We start from the raw sequence: 11,248 nt of genomic DNA, 5'->3' as shown, positions 1-11,248 counted from the left end.
AAACAAAGTATATTTATTATTATTGATAAGTTCTTTTTTTAACGGCCAACTAAATCATTGGATAAGCATTCTGGGATGCCCTCAATCGAGCAAATACATCCCCTCCTCCATAATGGACAGAGTTGGATGCATACCCGAGCCACCAAGCCACCAGTTACGGGAAAAACCCGCCGCCAGAAGGCCCCCTGCGGTAAAACCCGGTTCGGCTCGGTTTCGAACTGACGACCTCTAGAGAGACCTAGTTCTAAACTTCATTGTCACCACTAATGTCCTTCAAAGTGATGCTAGTAGGAGTTGAACTTAGAACCTAAAGGAGAGAAACCAAATAATGACTAACTACTTGACCAACTTGTCAGGGCATTATTAATAAGTTCTTATCTTTTATTCTAGATTAAAATAAAATACATAATCGATCACTCCATATAAGTAAAAACATGAGTGATTGCTACTTTTGACTTTTAAGAGCTACTTTCACCGACATCATGACTCCATTGGTCAATCCTCTCCCAGCTCATATCTTTGTGGACTATTGGGAATCTATGACTTGCGAAAAGTTCTAGCTTGTACGGAAAATTAAGATAGAAACTAATTTTAACAAGATCGATCATAGTATATCTAACTGTCCTCCTTTAGCGACCAGTAGTTAGAAGTGACAGGAATTTGTCGTCAAAAACATGATTCTTAAGTCTTAACTGTTCGATGTTTCCCATCATAGTTTTACAAGGGTAAGGGTATACGGTGTGGTGATCGACAAAGAGTGGCAAACTAGTTTACCACTCGGCAAACACCGCCGCCAACACTAGTTTGCCACTCAAAGTTTACCAAATCGGTGATGGTTTGACGATTCGGTGAGGGGAGGAAGGAGAGAGAGAGAGGGTATTGTGGGTGGGGTCCATTCCTATCTCAACCAATCACACCTTTTTCCTTTTTTTTTAAAAAAAATAGTTTACCACTTCACCAAGTGTTTAAACCATTGCCAACACTTTTCACCAAAGTTTAAACACTTTTGACTGATTGACATGGCGCGCCCTGATTGGTCGGTTTTTTGGTTTGCCACTCCAAAGTGTTTAACCACTCCCTACACCCTAAGTAGAATATTTGGAGGACATGCACGTTTTCTTGCACAACAATCTTGTCATTTACAACACTACATGTGCTTGACAAAGAGTCAAAGACGTTAATTATAGGCGTAACTGCATTATTAAGTGATGGGGTGTATCTTAATATTTGGATCCTTGCTTGTGTTTAGGAGTGTTAAAAGGGTTACTTGTTAAGAGTTTTTTCCTAAATAGGTGTAGGTGGAAAACTTATTTACTAAAATGGGTACTTTGAAAAATATTTACTAAAATGAATATTTTTTGAAAAGTTACATTTTCTCACTCCTAATGTTATTGGATAAAAAGAATTTTCTTTATAAATATATTATTTTACAAGAGTTAAAAGAAAAGATTAAGGTAAACTTAAAAAATGGTCGTTAGATTGTATAAAAGTTTTTTAAATGATTTTTTTTTTAATTCTTTTATTAACATTCTTCTTCATATTTTTTTAAAACATACTTTAAAGTTTAAAAATCTTACTTCTTTCACAAACATTTTTCAACTTCCATGACTATGTTAATTTTATAAAGATTTTTTGTTTTTTTTTATTTTTTGTTGTCTAAGTTACATGTATCTTTATTAGGGGTGCTAAATAGGCGTGTTTGTGGATTAGCAAGTTCAACCCAACACAACCCGAATCCAAAAATCTTTTCAGACATACGAACCCGGAAGCAACATGGATATTCGAGAGCTGACATGGTCATAACCCATTTTGACCCGAATTTGTTTATTTTTTTGCATATTAAATCTCTAATTTTACACTTTTACAATAAAACAAAATACAAGTTTATATAAAAAGTTATATGTTAATTACAAAATTCAATGTCAGTTATAAAATTCTACATCGTTTTTATTAATCAGAATGGAAAATGGGAAAATTTGGCATATAGTTTAAAAGTAAACAATATTATTTTAAACCAAGCTAAAATAAACGAATGAATATATGTATATGAGCGAAACACAACCAAGCTAAAATAAACGAATGAATGTATGTATACGAGCGAAAAAACATATATGCGGATTATATAAAACTTAGCTTGATGATGTTATAGAATGGTGGTTTAACATGAATGTGATATTATTTGCCGTTAAAAAAAATAAAAATATGAGTTTGATATTACTATCGACGACTTTCGTCTTTGTAATTTATTGTATTATAGATGAGTTACATAAAAGAATGAATATTTGTAAATTATTTTAAACTTCTTTACATATCTACATATGAGCCAAGAAAATGTTTTTAATGTTTTTCCATTTAAGAAAATTACTGAAAAAAACTAAAAGATAATGTTTTTTAAAATTATTAAATAAACCACTTAAAAGATAATTTTCCTTTAACTTTTGTTAAACAATATATTTATAAAATGAAACTCTTTTTATCCAATAAAATTTGGAGTGAGGAAAAGTAACTTTTAAAAAAAAAACCCCATTTTGGTAAATATTTTTTAAAGTACCCATTTTGGTAAATAAGTTTTTCAACAACACCCAGTTGGGAAAAAACTCGACTTGTTAACATGTTAACCAGATGTTAAGATAAAATTAATTATTTTTTTGTTTTTTAAACCAAAAATCACTAAAAATAGAGTTAGATAGAGTTAACGTGATTAAACTATTTCCTTGGAGTTAGGCAAAGTGAAATGGGGGAAAATAGATGATGTAACATTTAGGTGAAGTTAAGAAATGTTAAAGTATCCCACTAGGCCTTAAATATTATAAATTAACTGCTAAAATCAGTGGCGGACCTAAGAATTTTTCATGGGGGTGCAGAATTTTTTTTAAAGATTTTAGGCCCCAAACTATATGAAAAGAAAAATTGGTTCATAGCAAAGCCGGATCAGGTCGGGTCATGTAAAACAAAAGAACATCAAACTAAATTTTATATAATCATAAAATTTATATAATCAGGTCGGAAGATGATCCAACCCCTTTACTCTTGAGAAATCGCGTCATAACTTCCCTACTCATGGTTCCTAACTTCCTATCAAATATAAAACAACAAAACTATTTAAAACAACACTAAACACTTAGAGTCTTAAACAATCATCAATCCTACTTCATAATTTTCAGTTTTAATTTTCAAGCCCTAGTTTTAATTGTTGATTACTTGTAACTAAACATTTAAACAAACAAAACTTTTACTAAAACAACAAAATCACCCTACTAAAGTCTACAACAACAACAAAAAAACATCAAAACACATAAAATTTCAAACCCTTTTAACATATATATTCTCTTAAAAATCCACATAAAACAACAAAAACAAGATAAATAAACGAAGCATACTAGTGTGGTTTCAGATTCCAGTGATTGCAGGTGGTTTGGTGGCTGGAATTTCGGTTTTTCGACGAGAAAAGGGACGCCATCGATGTTGTTTGCGTCGCTGGGGATCAGAGTGAGAGCGGGAGCTGAGAATTGGGAAAAGGGCGGTGTGGTTAAGCTATTTTAATTACTTCAAATTTGATTGGGTTGGGTTTGGGCTTGGGTTAATTACAGTGAATTCTTTATTTGGTTAAAGTGTTAAGTGAAAGTGATTGGGTTAAATTGTTAAGTGAAAGTGGTTAAAGAATAATTATATAAATTAGGTTATATTTTAATAAAATCAGTGTTTACAACTTTTTTTTATAAATTCATAAGATTTTTTTCCTAATGGGGGCTGTTGAAAATTTCAAAGGATGCGGTCGAGATTTTCCAAAGAAATAAACACTAAAAACTTTTTTTTTTCAAGAGGTGTGCTCGCCTACCCATGCCTAAGGATGGGTACGCCCTTGGTTAAAATCTAAAAATTAGTATTATAGTGTGGTTAGAACTATGGGCCTCAATTATGTTGCATCATATAACTTGAAGACGTGAGTGGAACCGCAGGTACATCGAGAATAAAATAAAGATCAGTGGCGCACCTTGGCTATGAGGGGCGGATCACGGATGGGGTGCAGCCGGACACCATGAAATCTATTTAGTTTTTTTTTTTAAATACATGTGGTTTAATCCTGAGCGACCCTGAAAAATTTTAATAATAACAACATTAAATTTGAAACCGACCCCCTAAAATTTTGAGACTCACTCGTATGAAAAAATGATTAAAGATTTTAAAATTGTACACATATAATTATATAAACCTATTATAACATAATTAAGAAATATAAAACAACTAGACCCATTTTATACAATTAAACAAAACAAATAAGCACATATCAAACTAAAACCATTCTATATATCTTAAGAAGAAGTGTCGGTGGCCTTTATGCCACCACACCCTTATCTTTTAAACTTTGTCACTACCACGCTTTTACTTTGAATTTTCACAATCATATTCTCATCTTTTAAACTTTGTCATCACCACCCCTCTACTTTGCTTTTCTATCATCTCTCCTCAGCTTTTACACATTTACGCTACCACCCATTTACTTTTATGTTTCCACTACCACCCTTCATCTTTTACACATTTTCGCCACCACCATCTACTTTTACACTTCGCTTTATATACTGTTATACATTCTGTTTTTTACCCTACGTTTTTTTCCTCAAGTTTTAGACTTTGTGTTTCTACCCCTTACAATATTACCCCATTTTTAACGCACACTTAACTTAAAAAAATTCAATTTTAACCCTGGATTACTACTCCTACTTTTTCAAATGCAATGCATTGTATATAACAAAATGTCTTAGGCATTGTGTTTTTACACTTCGTGTCTACCTTTGTGTTTTGCATTTTTTATAATTGTCTTTTACGCATTGTGCTTTACACTTTGTTGTAATTGTCTTTTACACATTACGTTTTACGAACCGTGCGTTGTCTTACTACACGTTTCCACCCGCCACATGTTGCATTGTGTTTTACACTTCGTGTCTACCTTTGTGTGCTTACACTTTTTTTTTGTAATAGTCTTTTACGCATTTGTGTTTTACACTCTTTGTAATTGTCTTTTCACATTGTGTTTACAAATCGTGTGTTGTCTTACTACACGTTTCCACCCGTCACATATTGCATTGTGTTTTACGCTTCGTGTCTACCTTTGTGTGTTTACACTTTTTTGTAATAGTTTTTTACGCATTGTGTTTTACACTTTTTGTAATTGTCTTTTTCACATTGTGTTTATGAATTATGTGTTGTCTTACTACACGTTTCCACCCACCACGTGCCGTCGCAACACTAGTAAACCGTTAATTTAAACAATTGAGCCGAACACAATTTAGCTCACCTATTTTTAATAATTACAAATTTAACCTATTAAAAAATGAGAGAGCATCATTTTTTACTTTTTTTTTTGAAACTAGCATATTTTTTACTAACCACCTCACCCACTTTTCAAACTAAAAACTCAATGCGACGTTATTAATGTTAGCTTGAAACTTATTCATTGATTTAAGTATTATCTGAATTTTGAAACGCGCACTATTAAAAAATGAGAAAGAATAAATTTCACTTTTTGTCCTTTATGTATTATCTGAATTTTGAAACGCGCCCTTTAAAAGTTTTAGTTTCAGTTTATGTCCGAAAAACACATGTTTTATATCACTTTATGTCCTTTACACCAAACTGAGTTAAATTACTCAGTTAGGTTTATTTAAGACAAGGGCAAAAATGGTATTTTATAACTAAATGTCATTAGATCCCCTTGTACCCTTATCTTCTTCAATTTCTGAGAAACCCTAGCACACAATCCAAATCCCCTGCCTTCTCCCCTTCAAGTCCGGCAGCCGGACTCGGTTTTGCTGCAAACACATTATCATCATCCTCATCTGACGGCAGCGTTGAATGTGAAGACTTTGTAAATTTTGATTCACTATAAGCTGGGCCGTATGACAACCAGTCGTAGATAGCACCATAGTGTTTGGATCGCCTTCGTTGCAGGAAAACTATAAGAACTAAAATAGAGAACAAGACTAACACTCCTCCAATTCCTCCAATTATCATAGCATACGATGTTCTTTTTCTTGTTGTTTTGTATGATTGGTGTTATTGGTGTGGTTGTGGAACTAGGTTCCGGGTTTGGGCTAGCAAGATTTTTATCCATGCTCAACTTGAAGACTTCCAAACCGTTTAAATAAGCATCAAGGTATAGTTCAGAGTTGCGATTAGGATGCATCGCTAACCACAAATGTTGCTTCCTTCGTTTGCCATCTGGGTCGTTGATAAACACAATGTAATCTTTGAATTCAGGATACCCGCTCCCTCGAGTCCAGTAGAATAGATCAGCCTCCTCAGCCGTTTTATTGTTAACGAAGATCTTAAAAACAACCTAACCGCGTTTGGTGTATTGTGGTATGATGTTGCAAAAATGTAGCCGGAGCATGTAATAAAACCCAAAATCAACAGGTTGTATCCAAGTTAGATTGTACTTGTCAAACATTTTGCCTCTTCTGGGTTTGATAAACTGTCTCAGGAGCGGTATAACTGGGCGTTTCAGTAGTTTACATGATCGGATTATTATAAAGAAGTGTCAACCCAATTGCAGCTCCATATACGTAGTTATTATCTTGATCCCATGACCTGTACATACCAGTATGGTTTGATAGGAATGAGGGGTTCGGTGTCGGACATCGCCGGAGAACCGAGTCCGGCTGCCGGACTTGAAGGGGAGAAGGCAGGGGATTTGGGTTGTGTGCTAGGGTTTCTAAGAAATTGAAGAAGATAAGGGGACAAGGGGATCTAATGACATTTATTTATAAAATACCATTTTTGCCCCCCTTGTCTTAAATAAACTTAACTGAGTAATTTAACTCAGTTTGGTGTAAAGGACATAAAGTGATATAAAACATGTATTTTTTGGACATAAACTGAAACTAAAACTCTTAAAGGGCACGTTTCAAAATTCAGATAATACATAAAGGACAAAAAGTGAAATTCACTCTTAAATTTGTAAATTTAGGAAGTATGAAAGTGATGGAATGGTTTCTCAAATTAAAATTTGGATTGAAAAATTTGGTTTTATCTTTTTATCATGTAACTCGACCAGACCCAAACTAAAAAATTTGATATTTAGTGATAGACAACTGTCTCTCGTAATTTTCCGATCCCATAAAAGAAAACCTTAGGTCTGTGAATGAATAAGATGCAATGATATATAAATAGAGACGAAAACCTAAGGAATGTAAGATTGTAGGACCCTTTTAAGATAAAACACATAATAATTTATATGCAAAGCATGTTTATACAAAATTATACATTGCTAAGAGTATTTAGTGCTATTGATGAGATCAAGCATTCAGGTACTATAAAATTTATGATTAATCTTTATATCGTCATCATTTCACCTAACCTATATATAAAACATAACCCCAACCTAACCATTTGGTGGCATACTCTTGTTTGCACTTTGATGAGATAAAACAAATGTACATCACCAAATGGTTGCTACATGCAATAATAAGAACAGCATTCTTCCAAACTGACCTCTAACGTATATACGCAAAAATTTCTATATGAAAACTACATACTATCCACTACTAAGCGAAAAGTTTGGGGGGTCGGCCGCCCCCACTATGTTGCGCCCTTGAACATGTTTACCGTTTGCTTTAACAATGATACATAAAGCAGTTACGTAACTACTTCGCTCACTCCCTTTCTCTCTCTCCAAATAAATTTATCAAGCATTGCTTACAAATATATTATGCGGTTCTCAACTTAAAATAGTGTAATAATGAACACCCCCCTTTGTGTATGTATATATCAGCCCATAACTTTTACAATAGATACATGTCACTGGTTTGAAGTGCTTTCTTCTAGAACATCTATCTGAAATCTACCCTTAAGATTACATCTAAACAACCAGTAAGCAGAGAAATCATATGCAATCATTCATGTATAGCATATAAATAATATATGTGTGACATGCTCACCAAGAAGCCAATGGATTCAAAGACAAACAAATCCACAAGTAAAGAAATCAACAGGGGAGCATGGACAGCTGAAGAAGATGAAAAGCTAGCCGAAGCTATCGAGATACACGGTCCTAAAAAGTGGACCGTCGTTGCAGCTAAATCAGGTACGAATATCAAACTAAAACACATAAAGGCGGGTAAATATGAAGTTTAATATGCATGAAGCGCGTATGGTTTGCAGGCTTGCAGAGGTGTGGCAAGAGTTGTAGGCTAAGATGGCTAAACTATTTGAGACCAAATATCAAGAGAGGAAATATATCTGATCAAGAAGAGGACTTGATTATTAGGCTGCATAAACTTTTAGGAAACAGGTTTAATCAAATATTAATATTAAATAAATTTATATGTATTATACTTAATTAACTCTTCTTGTGTGCTAAAAAAATGGTTAGGTGGTCACTAATTGCTGGAAGACTACCGGGCCGAACGGATAATGAGATAAAGAACTATTGGAATTCTCATTTAAGCAAGAAGAAGGAGATGATGGAAAAACAAACTGGTAATTATTCAACAAGAAACTGTTTGAAATCAAGGGCGAGGAGGGGGGTAGAGATAGGCGGAACGGAGGTGAAAGAAGAGGATGGTATCGCGGGCATAGATGAACATGGAGTTGAAAGTTCAAAGGTTAAGTTTAATGTTGATGAGTTTTTTGATTTCTCAAATGAAGACCCTTTAACTTTGGATTGGGTTAACAGTTACCTTGCAGGTACAAGTTGTGTGTTTCTGTAAATAAGAAACTTTTACTTCTTACTTTGTATGCATCATCTAGTTCAGAAAATAATTATAAATTATATGCTAGTGTATTTCTACTGATTACAATGTAATAAAAAACTAAATGATGGCATGCATTCCATGTTAGTATATTTTCTACAAGGTTTATTGCATTACTATTCATGATTGCTTGAACACCACTACTTCCTTTATACGACCATGTGTAGTGGTAAAACCCCATGCAGCCCCCATGGCCATGTGACAAGTGACAAAATGTGTAAGAAAGGGGGTTATATAACTTGAGTGTGTAGTGGTGGTTATGTAGATGTGGGGTTATATATATAGGCAAAAGATCAAATACAAATAATCTTAACATACTAAACATACAAATTGAAGGAAAACCCAAAAAGACAAGGTGACATTTTTGTAATTACCACCAACTATCAAAGTTACAACTAAAAATACCTAAAAAAACACAATTTTTTTTAACATTTTTTTATTAAAAAATCGCTACATTTCGTTAGCAAAAAAAAAAAAAAAAAAAATTTTTTTTTTGGCTGCTACTAAAAGTAGCGAATTTTTAATAAAAAATGTTAAAAAAATAAAATAAAATAATTTGTGTGTTTTTTTTTATTTTTTTAGATTTTTTTAGGTTTTTTGGGGGTTTAGTTTTTAGCATTTTAGCTTGGGTGGGGGGGGGGGGGTAGGTTTTTTTTAGGTTTTTGGGGGTGGGGGGGGGGGGGTTAGGTTTTTTTAGGTTTTTGGGGGTGGGGGGGGGGGTTAGGTTTTTTTTAGGTTTTTGGGGGGTGGGGGGGGGGGGTTAGGTTTTTTTAGGTTTTTGGGGGGTGGGGGGGTAGGTTTTTTTTAGGTTTTTGGGGGTTAGGTTTTTTTAGGTATATTTGTAGAGTAACTTTGATAGTTATTGATAATTACAAAAATGCCACCTTGTCTTTTTGAGTTTTCCTTCAATTTGTATGTTTAGTATGTTAAGATTATTTGTACAAGAACTTTACCCTATATATATATGTGTGTGTTAGAGATCTTTCTTGTTTGGCAATGTTATACACATCGCGGGACTCAAATTTTTCACCCCATGGTGCCCAGGGGGGTGTACCCCGGCGCTATGGTGGTGTTGGTGTATGGCGCCGTATCAAGCCTGATTACGGGTGGCCTAAACAGACAATGTTAAATATCATATCTAACAAATCTTATATGGGTAGATCGGGCAGGTTGGGTAACAACTAACAAGTATAGGATGTAAAGGGACATAGTATAGATTGTTATGGTCAATTATGATTATAAAAACAGCAATATTACCGGAATAATCTAAATATTTGAGGAAAAGTATTTAGGAGGTTGTAACTAAAGATAAGACGACAATTCGGATGACTTTCAACCAGAGTTGAAACTGCTACATATGACGAATAGATAAAGAACACCTGAGATAATATAACTACATGTTGTACCCCCTTTAAAGTAGAAAACCTTTCTGCAAATAAACATGCATGACATTTTACATTCAACCTACGTCAATGCTCATAAGTCAAGGGCAAACAAAAATTAAAATCGGATTCATACCATTCCCTCAACTTAATTTGGGTCTCTAATAAGCGGCGGAGCTTGACCAAAAGTTCCGCGGTGCGGGAAGTGTTAGGGGTATCGGATCAGAGTAGGCTCGAGCGGAAGCGGAACAAACACACACACACTAGCAGAAAATAAAGAACACGAGAATTTACGTGGTTCGGTCAAGGTGAACTACGTCCACGGGTTGCAACTAGGGTTTCACTTTTATTAGATGCTCACAACTGTTTTCAGAATGATACAGACTACAGTTACATAATAGGTATTTATAGAACAAGATTAGGGTTTCCTACTTGGTCAACAAGTTAACTAAGTGGGCCTAATAACTAGGGGCGGCTAACCCTAACTAGGGCCGGCTAACCCTAATTAGGGCCGGCTACCCTAAAGCCTACGAACCCAACAATCTCCCACTCGGAGGCTTTGCATAGTCCACAAAGTGCATCCAAGAAACCCATCACCAGTAACTTCAGTAATCTTTACGTTCAAGTCTTCCCAGCCTCCAGTTCCAAGAACAAGCTAAGACTTCAGTCACATCCAAGCCACCTAGTTGCAACCACACCTCTCATCAAGTAACTGAGAGACCAGTTGAAGCTCCCACAAGCTCCAACCCAACAGTCTTATTAGACCCATTCTCTATCTCAACCGGCTTGCACGATCCACCAGCTCCACCAGAGATACACCGAGAATTAATACCACTCTCCACATTTTGCAAACTATTTCCAGGAGAGCTTTTTTCTTCAGTCGGAACCTTCGTCTTCAAAACCCAACGGTTCTTTGTGATTGTACCCGGAACACGACCCGTGCTCCCACTATCACCAAATCCCCTGACTGGCTTAAACTTAGACCCCCGACCACATTCAACTGACATCCCCAAAGCACCAGGATTCAAGTTTGCAATTTGAACCCCCTTCCGCTTACTAGATTCAGTGAACCAGACTTTATGTTGTACAGGGACGGCTACTCCCTCAGCAGGTATC

The 11,248-nt window shown here is 34.9% G+C and overlaps 1 protein-coding gene across 1 annotated transcript; it reads left to right on the top strand.

The window, feature by feature from the left end:
• The first annotated feature begins 7,769 nt into the window (after positions 1-7,769).
• On the top strand, positions 7,770-8,842 carry LOC110883374 (transcription factor MYB3). The gene is made up of 3 exons (XM_022131147.2): positions 7,770-8,083; positions 8,161-8,290; positions 8,372-8,842. The coding sequence occupies exons 1-3, from the start codon at positions 7,921-7,923 to the stop codon at positions 8,706-8,708; spliced, it is 630 nt and encodes a 209-aa protein (XP_021986839.1). The 5' UTR covers positions 7,770-7,920; the 3' UTR covers positions 8,709-8,842.
• The last annotated feature ends 2,406 nt before the right edge of the window (positions 8,843-11,248 follow it).

The sequence above is a fragment of the Helianthus annuus genome, chromosome 10 (assembly GCF_002127325.2).
Source record: "Helianthus annuus cultivar XRQ/B chromosome 10, HanXRQr2.0-SUNRISE, whole genome shotgun sequence".
Taxonomy (NCBI): domain Eukaryota; kingdom Viridiplantae; phylum Streptophyta; class Magnoliopsida; order Asterales; family Asteraceae; genus Helianthus; species Helianthus annuus.
The sequence above is the reverse complement of the archived record's forward strand: the minus strand, read 5'-3'. Positions and strand labels throughout refer to the sequence as shown.